Source organism: Salmo trutta, chromosome 1, assembly GCF_901001165.1.
Source record: "Salmo trutta chromosome 1, fSalTru1.1, whole genome shotgun sequence".
In the NCBI taxonomy this organism is placed as follows: domain Eukaryota; kingdom Metazoa; phylum Chordata; class Actinopteri; order Salmoniformes; family Salmonidae; genus Salmo; species Salmo trutta.
The window spans coordinates 31,490,867-31,502,932 of record NC_042957.1 but is presented as its reverse complement, the minus strand read 5'-3'; the positions used below and the strand labels follow the sequence as shown (position 1 = coordinate 31,502,932).

At 49.5% G+C, this 12,066-nt stretch overlaps 1 protein-coding gene across 1 annotated transcript in view; it reads left to right on the top strand.

Moving 5' to 3' along the window:
- LOC115194109 (DNA polymerase zeta catalytic subunit) overlaps positions 1 to 12,066 on the top strand; it is a 50,150-nt gene that overhangs the window by 14,593 nt on the left and 23,491 nt on the right. The window contains exons 2-4 of the mRNA XM_029753494.1: positions 9,765 to 9,954; positions 10,301 to 10,375; positions 11,374 to 11,537. Of these exons, the coding sequence (XP_029609354.1) occupies positions 9,765 to 9,954; positions 10,301 to 10,375; positions 11,374 to 11,537 (429 nt within the window). The remainder of the gene's footprint in view (positions 1 to 9,764; positions 9,955 to 10,300; positions 10,376 to 11,373; positions 11,538 to 12,066) is intronic.

The following is a 12,066-nucleotide window of genomic DNA, read 5'->3' as shown; positions in this document are numbered from 1 at the left end:
GGGGGGTTGTGTGTGTGTTTCCTCTGGAAATATGCGTATCAGTGGGGGAGAAGGTCACAGCATTTTTATGGAGAAGGAATGACGAGCTCAGTTCTGCTGACTTTTCACTTCAAAATGAAATGAGCCCAATAACATATTGTTAAAATTGTTTGGGGGGGGGGGGGTGGAGGATAGTTGCATATCGGGATATAATTTTTGAAGATGTATCATTTTGACAATATCGCAATATTATTTTTGCACTAGTTGACTGTACCTGCACCAAAACTCCAGTATTTTTCCTTCATAGCTTGTTCTCCTTCTTTTTAAATAGGGAGCTAATTTGTTTTCAGCACTGTTATTTCCATGACCGATCAAAATGTGGTTTTCTCATCCCTCTGCAGCAGACACATGGTGAGCAATACGTTTGGAACATCGAAACGCAATAAAATCACAGTATCGAATTACAATGCGTATAGAATCGGGAGAATCTCAATAAATATCGTATCGGCACCAAAGTATTGTGATAATATCGTATCGTGAAGTCCCTGGCAATTCCCAGCCCTACATATAGCCCATCCATATTATCAGGTATACCATAAGCAATTAGCATTATCACCTGTGGCCCAACTGATGCAGCATAGTGGCTATAAATAAATATAGTTGAAGGACCAAGTTGCCTATCTGCATTTACCCTATTGGGCTAATCATTAGCTCGATCCCCAATGTGATTTATTTATTTTTACCCTTTTTTCTTCCCAATTGGTAGTTGCAGTCTTGTCTCATCGCTGCAACTCCCGTACGGACTCAGGAGAGGCGAAGGTCGAGAGCCGTGCGCCCTCCGAAACACAACCCAACCAAGCCGCACTGCTTCTTGACAAAATGCCCACTTAACCCGGAAGCCAGCCGCACCAGTATGTCGGAGGAAATGTATTGGTGCTGTGGCGCCCGGCCCGCCACAGGAGTTGCTAGTGCGCGATGGGACAAGGACATCCCTGCCGGCCAAACCCTCCTCTAACCCGGACGACGTTGGGCCAATTGTGGGTCTCCCGGCTGCGACATAGCTTGGACTCGAACCCAGAATCTCTAGTGGCGTAGCTAGCACTGCAATGCAGTGCCTTAGACCATTGCTCCACTCAGGAGGCCCCGAATGTGATCTTTTAACTAGTTAGCATCATATTGATGAATATTATGTTCCAAAAAATTGCATGAACACAGTGACCTATAATGTAGGTATCTGTTAGGGTAACGTGGGGTATTCCGCCACCCGGGGTAAAACACCCCCTGCCTGTACTTCTCACAGAAACCACTTCATGTCACCATTCTCCCCCCAACACTTTCCCTGGTTGCCACTCTTGCTCAACAACGAAAACGTCATCTGTCTCATCACAATTGAAGTTACTCCCCCAAAAATGTATTTGAGGTAGGGTGGCTTTTTTTTTTACCCCAAGTTACCCTACAATAGACAGGTGTTACATTTAGCCCCACTCTCCCCTATGCACTCAGGAATAAAGTAGGAATGGAAAGCTGGATCTCCCTCTTTTTAACAAAGGCCATTTTAAAACGGCTATTTCTCCCGTAATTGCATTAGGCGTTGTTGTGCATGGATTGCTTGTCAGAATGCATGTTTCCCTCCCAATGGCACTCGCAACTGGAATACACCTCGAGAGGAATAGCCTATTTCTCTCGCATAGAACACACAACATAGATGTACTATTCTACTATGGGGTTATTTTGTTTTTTTCTATTCATTGTTTTAAAGAGGAAAAGTCAATGTGGACTGTTCTTGGATCTTCAAAATATTATTTTGCGTTCCGTATTTTTTAGTTTGTTGTTGCCTTAGCGGCAATGATTTTGCCGCGGTGCTGCGCCACAGCTAAATGACTGCAACACTGCGTGCGTGTGTGCGCCCCTGCTTTGACACACCAGAGGGCATGGAGGCCTGTGCTGTTAATCCGCTGTAGCGGGATCATTAGTGCCGTCACACCGTCGCCGGATGAATGAACTGGGGCCCGTTATCGCCACTCGTATCCCACACCGGAGATGGATGGTAGCGGAAGGGGGCCCCTGCTCACTGCCCAGCCACCTACGTCTTCCACTAGGATGGAGTCTCGCAACATAGGCCTATACCCATGAGGTCTGGAGAAGAATGTGCTGTTGTGACACACTCCTCAGTCAGAGACGGAATCAAACATGATATTGTATTCTGATGTGTGTGTGGGTGTGTGTGTGTGTGTGTGTGTGTGTGTGTGTGTGTGTGTTCCGTGTGAGGCTAGGTGGTTGGCCATCTGTTAACACTCCTGACTGGCACTGGTTGGCAGGGCCGTCTGGTCTGTTTGCTCCTCACCGCGCTGAAGTGCCAGGGACGTCTTTACTGAACCCAGCAGTCTGGAGCTTCACAAAGACTTAAGAGGTGTTTCATGCCTCAGTCAGGACTGTAGGTAAAGGGCTGTCTGGGAACGATCTAGGAATTCCCTTGAAGAGATTTTCAAAAGACTTTTGGGCTTTTGTCTGCCTCAGGACTGGACTAGGTAAGGACTGTCTGGGGGTTACAGGACATGGGAAGGAACAACTGGGAATGCTGTAGGAAATCCCTCGCTGAGAGCTGGGAATCGACATCCAGTGACTTGTTTGCCCCACTCTGTGCTCAGGAGTCAGGCGGTCTGCCAGGACAGGCCTTGGCTGTGGAGAGGGAAAACACAGCGCAGTCTGCTCCAGGTTTGGCCCGGGGACCACCAGTCTCTCTCTCCCAGCATGAAGTCACCTCAGCCAGGGAGGCTTCTGGCTCCTAGAAATGACACAATGGAAGCTGTGACACACTGACAGTGGAAAGGAAGCATTTCAGGGCTACCAGCCTCTTACGCTGATTTCTGTTGGAGGCCTGAGGACACAGCTGAAGACACTGGCCTGTGTTCGGAATCCGATCTGGATGCAGTCCGTGACGAATACGCCTGGTTAAACCACTGTATAGGAGATGTTCGGTGTTCAACGAATGGAGGACGAGGCATTTACAGAACAGGGTGGTCGGTGAGTGAACACCCGTTCCTGGTTTTGCCACTCTGTGGAATTTCGGGCAGGACCGGAGAGATTTCTGTGTCGGTTGTCGGACTCCGATCTGGAGACGTGGCCAACTGTGTAAAGCAAAGAACAGGGAAGAGTGCAGAGCAGGAAGCTGCGGCAGTGTACTATTCTGAGTGAAAGAGGGTGAGGTGCCCGTAAAGAAACGGCCTACCCTCACGCCTTTGTTTATTCTCTGTCGCTCTAAAACAAACCTATTTGCATAAGCATTTTGAAGGATGAGTGATTGAATGGACCCGGTGTGCATTATCTTTTTGCCTAAATTGCAGTTGTGTGTGTGTGTGTGTGTGTGTGTGTGATGGAGGGGGTTTGAGGAGGATGGTGTATGGGGAGGAGGGGGTGGCAGTGGGCGGGGTATCCGAACAGAGGGTAGTTAATGAGCAGCACCCAAACCCACACACACAGTCACAGGCACAGTACAGGCTATACAGCGGTGTATGAATGGGGCACAGGGCTAGGTAGAGCTGTAAATAGATCAACATGCTCATCTCCTTGCTCAGCAGCCCCTGTCTGTGTCCTCTCCACCTCTGCTCTGCTCATCAGCAGACTCGCTCCTCGCAGCCAGGCAAGGCCAAAAATAGCAGCACCCCGCCTCGATGTCTGCCTCTCTCCTCCTCCTCTCTGAGTGTCTCTACCACACACACACACACACACACACAAACACACACATAGGCACAGTGTGATCAGAGTCTCTCCACAGCATGGCAAACACACTGTTTACTCCTCCTGCATGCCACCAAACACCACTTCATAAATTGCTGTCCTGGCAGCATTTCAATAGTCTCACCCAGGACTAGCATCAAGTAGTGTCTGCTAGAAGACCTTTACACCATGCTGGCCAGTTATACTGAAAAAATATAGAAACGCAACATGGAAAGTGTTGGTCCCATGTTTCATGAGCTGATATGAAAGATCCCAGAAATGTTCCATACGCACCAAAAGCTTATTCCCATCAAATTGTGTGCAGAAATTTGTTTACATCCCTGTTGGTGAGCATTTCTCCTTTGCCAAGATAATCCATCCACTTGACAGGTGTGGCTTATCAAGAAGCTGATTAAACAACATGATCATTACACAGGTGCACCTTGTGCTGGGGACAATAAAAGGCCACTGTAAAATGTGCATTTTTGTCACACAACACAATGCCACAGATGTCTCTAGTTTTGAGGGAGGATGCACTTGGCATGCTGACTGCAGGAATGTCCACCTGAGCTGTTGCCAGAGAATTTAAATTCTCTACCATAAGCCGCCTCCAACATCGTTTTAGGGAATTTGGCAGTACCTCCAACCGGCCTCCCAACCGCATACCACTTGTATGGCGTCGTGTGGGCGAGCAATTTGCTGATGTCAACGTTGTGAACACAGTGCCCCATGGTGGCGGTGGGATTATGGTATGGGCAGGCATAAGTTAGACAAACACAATTGAATTTTATCGATGGCAATTTGAATGCACAGTGAAACCGTGACGAGATCCTGAGGCCCATTGTCGTGCCATTCATCTGCCACCATCACCTCATGTTTCAGCATGATAATGCATGGCCCCATGTCACAAGGATCTGTACACAATTCCTGGAAGCTGAAAATGTCCCAGTCCGTCAATGGCCTGCATACTCACCAGACATGTCACCCATTGAGCATGTTTGGGATGCTCTGGATCGACGCGTTTGACCGCGTGTTCCAGTTCCTGCCAATATCCAGCAACTGCGCACAGCCGTTGGAAGAGTGGGACAACATTCCACAGGCCACAAACAGCATGGTCATCTCTATGCAATGTGCTGCATGAGGGAAATGGTGGTCTGATCCACGCCCCTACTATTTTATTTTCAGGTGTCTGTGACCAACGGATGCATATCTGTAGTACCAGTCATGTGAAATCCATCGATTATTTAGAGCCTAATGCATGCATTTCATTTGACTGATTTCCTGAACTGTAACCCAGTAAAATATTTGAAATTGTTGCATGCTGCGTTTTTTATATTTTTGTTCAGTATAGTTTATAAAGAAGCGGCATACATTTCTACACCCCCCAAGCGGGTGACTGGAGTAAACCCCTCAGACTAGAGCAATGAGATTTAAAGTAGTCATTCATCTCTTTTCTTTCTCCTCTTCCCTTCACTGCAGTCTCTGTTCTCTCCCTCCTCCTCCTCAAACAAGTATCCCCCCCCCCCCTCGTGTCGTGGTGCAGGACGGCGTCTGTAGGGAACCCGCGGAACTGAACCGTCGCGTGAGATTCGACACGCGGACAACCTCCCTCCCCCATGGGTGACGCCGTGCCCGCGACGTGGACCAGAGACGGGCACGGCACATCGATATCCCCCACAACACACTCCCGTTTTTATTACCCTGAAGTCTAATGTAAAACGAGACACACACACACACACACACACACACACACACACACACACACACCCCCCCGGCGTTTACTGGGATGTCTTTTAGAACGGCCGTGTGTCTGTGCGAGGAGTTATGACGCACCCGCCCGCATTTAAAACTCATTAGAAGGACGGGAAGATAAATGATGGTGCAGATCTTTGCTAAGCAAGCAGAAGCTTTATTGATCGACAGTATCTTCATGCGGCACCCATTAGTTTGTTCCTGCCGTCCGTCCCTTCTTCTCTCCACACCATACGGGGCTATGGGAAGATGTCTGGTCAGTCAGGCCGCTGGTGTTTTTTTGTTGTTGCAGGTGCTCTGGCAGGGATGGAGGGAAACCGTGACTCTTATGAAGCAGCATAATGGGTAGGGGGGTTAGATTTGATGATGCCAGGTGCGTCTCTCCCTCAGTCTAACTTGCTCTGCCTTTCCCTCTGATCGTTCTCTCTCTCTCTCCTTCTTGCTATTTCTTTCTCTCGCCCCCCTCTTACACTTCGCTCGCTCGCTCGCTCGCTCTCCACCCTCCACCCTCTTCTGTCGCTCCCCGCACCCTAGTGCCCTGGCATTGAGACGGACGATGCAGGAGGCTCTCGCCAGATGTTGAGATACCAGTGTTAGGTTTCCATGAGCCTTTCGTCTCCCCGCTATCCTACAGTGTTAGGGACTGGGTTCATGACCAGGCAGATATTATGTCCTCGACATGGGCTCAGGCTGTGTTGACGAGCCTCTCTTCCACGGTGCTCGGTTCTGTTCTCTCAACTCATTAGAACATCTTGGCTTTATTATTCTCTTGTTACTGTACAACCCAGTTGGTATTTTTGTCTATAATCCACAGTCCAAATCCCTAACCAAGTTTTGTCCATGTTCTTTATTACTCTGGCCCAGAGGCAATAGCAGAGGGGATGTTACCCCCTACAGACCCCCATCTAAGAGGGACTTGCCCTCCCCCTGCATCCCTCGCTCCCTCCCAGACTCCCCCTCACGCCGAAGCTACATTCATCTGTGGGTTGTGCCTCAGGGCCCAAATTGTACAGAGAGAAGGGTTCTATACAGCTCCACACTCTTGTTCTGTGTGACCCCGGAGCTTCCTGCAATCAATCAGGTCCAGTCCAGCGAAAGCATGAATGGGTATTCATCAAGATGGAGGATCTGAGTGGCTAGTTGCGCACACAAGTGCATGCAAACTCTCACACACATACACACAAGCTAATTTCCATATTTATTAAGAGCGCTGCTCCATGCAGTGAGAGGGACTCCTATAGACTGCTGTCTGGCTGGAGGGATCCACGTCTGTCTGTCTGTGTCTCTGTCTGTCTGTGCGTTCCTTCACAGACAGCAGCAGTGTACAGCAGCAGTGTACAGTAGCAGCTAGCAGGCAGCACTCTGACTGTAACTCTACAGTACTGACAGACTGGAGCTGCTGCTGTAATGCTGAGTCATTCAGACCCGCTGCCTGCTGCAGACCTGGAGGAGGAGAGGGAGAATCATCGTCATCTCTGCCTCCATGTTCCTTCATGTAGATCGTTTCTATAGAGGACTCTAGTGCCCTGCTTTAGCATGGACAGCGCCATTGAGGACCTTCACCATTTTGAAGTAGTTAACTGGGTGGGACTTCCTATGGGTTAAGGAAGGATCACATAATTCCATCCAGGTCATCAAGAGGGATCAGTCAATGAATTATACTTGTGAGCAAATGTGGCAGTAATTCACAGACTTGGGCTTTATTGCTGTTCAAACAATGCACTCCTGGTGGCAGTGTGAACTCTTTCAGTTTGTTTACCAACTCGTAGAAGAAGAATAAAATGGACTACTTCAAAATGGAGATGTCCTCAGTTGTGCTGACCATGCTCTAGCAGATGCCATAATGGGACGGCTCCAATGTTGCGTCCTCTATCTAACTCTATGATAGGGCCCTGTCTGCAGTAGCCCCACAGTTCCCTTCTCCTGGTCTGGTCCTCCCTCCCTTTAACAAATCAGGGAGCCCCGCTCGGTCGGGGGGGGGGGCGTTCAGGAGCTGATGGGTGGCTGGGGACTACGCTCTACTCAGACAGGAAGAGGAAGAGAGAGAGAACAGCCCTAGGGCCTAGACCTCAGTCAGTCACAACTCCCTCTTTCATTTCCTCTCTCTCTCTCTCTCTTTCTTACTCACTCACTCAGTCTCTCTAAGAGACCGAGAGAGAATCTCAGTCTCTCTCTCTCGGTCTCTTAGAGAGAGACTCTCACTTTCGATCTCAATCTCTTTCTCACACTCTCTCTCTTTTAGAAAGAGAGACTATATCTACCTCTCTTTTTATCTCTCTCTCCCTCTCTCACTTTATTTTTCTGTCTCTGTGTGTCTCTCTCTCTCTCCCTCTCCTTTCCTCTATCTTTCTTATTTCCTCTCGCTCCTTACCGGCCAGCTGGGTGGAAAGAATCACTTGTTTATATTTCCCCGCTGTCTGTCAGGGGCTTGTGCTGCTTGCCGGCTTCCGTTACCTAGCAACTGCAGTAGCAGCTTCACCAATGGCTTTGGCTGTGTGTGTCTGTGTGCCACGACTGTGTTCGCTAGCAAGGCACATACACCCCCCCCCCCCCCACACACACACACACGTTCCCAACTGTACCTAGCCTACCTCACAGCTCCTTTTGTCTGCCCTTTCCGCCCCCAACTGGCTCCATGCCAGTCTACCTGTCTGTCTGTCTGTTCTTAGAGAAGACACACTGCCTAGCGCACTTATCCTGCCTTGACTGTCTGTTTCTGTGGTGGCGAAAGGATCGGATGTCCGATTAGGCCGTTCTATGTAGACGCGAAGGGTTATTCACCGGTCTGGTCTGCTCGCCTTGTTGATGCCCGTGTGCCGAAACTGAAAGCAGTTCACATGCTGCGTTGTTTGCCACTGTCGTCTGTAAGGGGTTTCCCTGGAGAGCTGCTTTCTCTTGGTTGGCGCTGTCCGTTTGCCCTCAGCCACCTCATGATGACATAACCCTGTCTGTTTCTCTGTATATTTTGACCACTTCCTGTGTCACCCTCTGCATGGTTGCAGAGATACGTAGGATGTTGTTTTTGCGCAGGCTGTTTTCTCTGCAGAAATACTCCATGCCACGGGTTCAGGGAACTGCGGACTGCAGCGGCATTGCACTTGACAGCATCTGTCATGCAGCGGGCAGGGCCAGGCTGGGTGGAGACTACAGTGCCAAAGGGCCCCCCCCCCTAAAAAAAATAGAACTCCATTACCCACAACAACCCCTCCCCCGCCCCTCCTCAATTCCCCTACAAATGTTGATATTAAGGGGCCGTGTGGCGTTCTCTGTGTGGGCGCGTGCCCGGGTTTCCTAGCGGACAGATGGGGCTGACGTGTGGGAGAGGAGAGGCTCTGTAGGTGCTGGGGCGGTGAAGCTCTGTACTGCTTCCTCCTGCTGTCAGTCCTTCCGTCTCATCTGGTCTGCATGGTCTCGATGGCTTGGCTTCCTTTTTTAGTTCTGTCACACAGAATATTTATTCATAGTAGACGGGGGACGTCTAGCCGGTCATTACTAACCAACTGGATAGTAGACGGGGGACTGTCTCCACGAGGGGGGATGTCTAGCCGGTCATTACTAACCAACTGGATAGTAGACGGGGGACTGTCTCCCTCATGGAGACAGTCCCTCATCTACGAGACAGTCCCTCATCTACGAGACAGTCCCCCGTCTACTATCAAGTTGGTTAGTAATGACCGGCTAGACATCATGGTGGCGTGCACTCATGATTCAAGGCTCCTTTTACAGACCTTTTGTTGTTTTTCATCAGTCTGTCTGAGCAGGGCTGGATGGCGGCATTTCTCTTCCCGCGGTTGGAAAGTGTGTACGAGCTATTTTACTGGACCCCCCCTCTCTTTCTTCCCTCAGTAGAGAGGCCAATCTGTCTCCATTGTGTGCATGTCTAGTATTAATAGTATCTTAGTAAAATCAGTCATGTCACCGGCTGTAAATATGTTGTTTAAAGTCGGCCCGCTTTTGCTTTTTGTGTAAATGAACTAGGAGTCTGACTACTACTTGAATTTAGTTTTATATCGCTGTATAATGCCGAGTGGCTTTGTGTTTTGACTCTGTGCCTGTTTTCACATTTTGTTACTATGGGTTGAGGTAACCAACTTTTCTTTTTGAGTTTGACACAGTAGCTCTGCCACATGAACACACGCCCTCTGTCTGAAGGACGAGGCGGACCAACGCGAACGGCCATCCTATCGCCTCTGACCACAGAACGTTGTTTGTTCAATTCCCGACGATTTCTCCACGGTGAATGAAGGATTAGCCTACCACTGTCTCAACCAGACTGACTCTCTCTCTCTCTCTCTCTCTCTCTCTCTCTCTCTCAGGTCAGAAGACCTGTCTCCACCTCCATGGCATCTTCCCCTACCTCTATGTGCCCTACGATGGCTACGGGCAGCAGGCGGAGCGCTACCTGCGTCAGGTGGCCTTCAGCGTCGACAGGGCCCTCAACGTGTCCATGGGAAACCCCTCCTCCAACACACAGCACGTCTTCAAGGTGGCACTGGTCTCCGGCATGTAAGTCTCCGCTCCCTCTCTTTTAGCTAGACCACTGTTCCTTAGTAGGGTCACTCAGTACACGGCGGAGGCTCTTTCTCAATTTGGTTTTCCTCCCATCCTGTTTCCTCGCTTCCTTCATCAAACCTCATTGGAGGAGATGACCCAAGGTTCCTCCCCTAGGGCATTCTCCTCCTATGGGTTTTGAGTAGGAGGCGAGGAGAGAAGACACGAGGAATCAAGAAAAGACACATTGAGAAAGGGGCAGAGTCTGAAGGCTCATGTTATGTTAGAAGGTGAATGGTAGGTGAAGTCTGTATTGTGTTGTTTTCCCAAGAGGTTCTTCTGACTGTCTACCCCCCCACAGGCCTTTTTATGGATACCATGCCATGGAGAAGAAGTTTATGAAGATCTATCTGTACAATCCTCAGATGGTCAAAAGGTGAGGAGCGTGTTCTACTGTTTTTGCCTTAGCTTGCATTTCTCACCAGTCTGTGTTTTTTTAGTTGGAGCTGTAATAGCCTATATGTTAACTTTCGCAGTGTGTTCCTGTTGTTAGAGAGGGCTATGCTCTCTGTCTGTAGGCTAGCCTGTGTGGACATGACTATGATGCTCATTCTGCTGATATTGATCGGCCCGCTTATGTATTACAGAGCTCTCGCGGTGTGTGTGTGTTTTGAGACAGAGAGACAGAGCGAGTACGTGTCTGTTGTGTAAGAGTGTGTGTGTGTGTGTGTGTGTGTGTGTGTGTGTGTGTGTGTGTGTGTGTGTGTGTGTGTGTGTGTGTGTGTGTGTGTACGCACACCGGCTGTTATTTAGCTGCTGAAGCTATCAGTCACTGTGAGTGGAGTCGTGCTACTGCACTGATTCCGAGAGACGGGACAGAGGAGAGAGAGAGAGAGAGAGAGAGCGAGCGAGTGATACCGAGGGAGGAGAGCGAGCGAGAGACACTGAGGGAGGAGAGAGAGAGAGAGACACTGAGGGAGGAGAGAGAGAGAGAGAGACTAACTGGCAAACTGTCTGCTCCCAGCCTGACTGACTGTTATGAGCCCCTGTCTTGTTCCAGATCAATCACTGAATCAATCAACTCTCTCCGCTCTGACCTTTAAAGGGGAACTGTCACTGTGGCCTACATTATTATTATGGATATAGGACCGACCAAAAGATTGGCGGGACGTTTCAGGTTTGAAAAGTAAAATTGCGTGTGGTCACAGTTGTTTTCCAGCGACTCGGACTACAAGGTGACTGTGTTTTTTTGAATGAAAGCATATCAACTCTGGAATGAAAGCCTCTCCGACTCAATCTTTTTGGAACACACAGCTTTGTCTGGATGCAAAGTACATGTCTAGGAATAGCGTACAATAACGTACATCTAATCCAACGTAAAACTGTGTGTGTGTGTGTGTGTGTGTGTGTGTGTGTGTGTGTGTGTGGTTCCAGGGTGTGTGAGCTGTTACAAGGAGGCGCTGTGATGAACAAGAGCTACCAGCCCCACGAGGCCCACATCCCCTACCTGCTGCAGCTGTTCATCGACTACAACCTGTACGGCATGAACCTGGTCAACCTGGGAGCCGTCAAGTTCCGCCGGAGACGGCCGTGCAGAGGTAAGGGACGGGCAGGAACGGAGTAGGCCGCTTAGGAACCTTGTTACAAACCGGTGACCTGGCTGAGTGGTGTTGTGGCACACCGTTTTTTTTTGCTGTCCCCCCCTCCCCCCTTCTCTTTTTCAAGCAGTCATGGGTACGACTGTTGCCTGTTAGGTGTGGCTGAGGGGTGCGCAGTGTGCCCAGTCGTAACAGTCCAGAGCTATGACTGGACATACTGGCTCGGTGGGGTGTGTAAGAGAGGAAGAGCTGCCATGCTTTGTCGTGATGTATTTGTGTTCTTTACGATGGCCTTGAGATGCTTCGGGCAGCTGCTGTAGTTCTCGTTCTCTTTCCATCTCACACACACACACACACACACACACACACACACACACACACACACACACACACACACACACACACAAACCTTATCCTCCTAATGCATCCTGGGCAGTGTGTAATTTGCTAAGTGGCTAGCAGATAACACCCTTGCTTTACAAAGACCTGACAGGCTTTCCATACATTTTTTTTTTTAAAAGGTGGACTT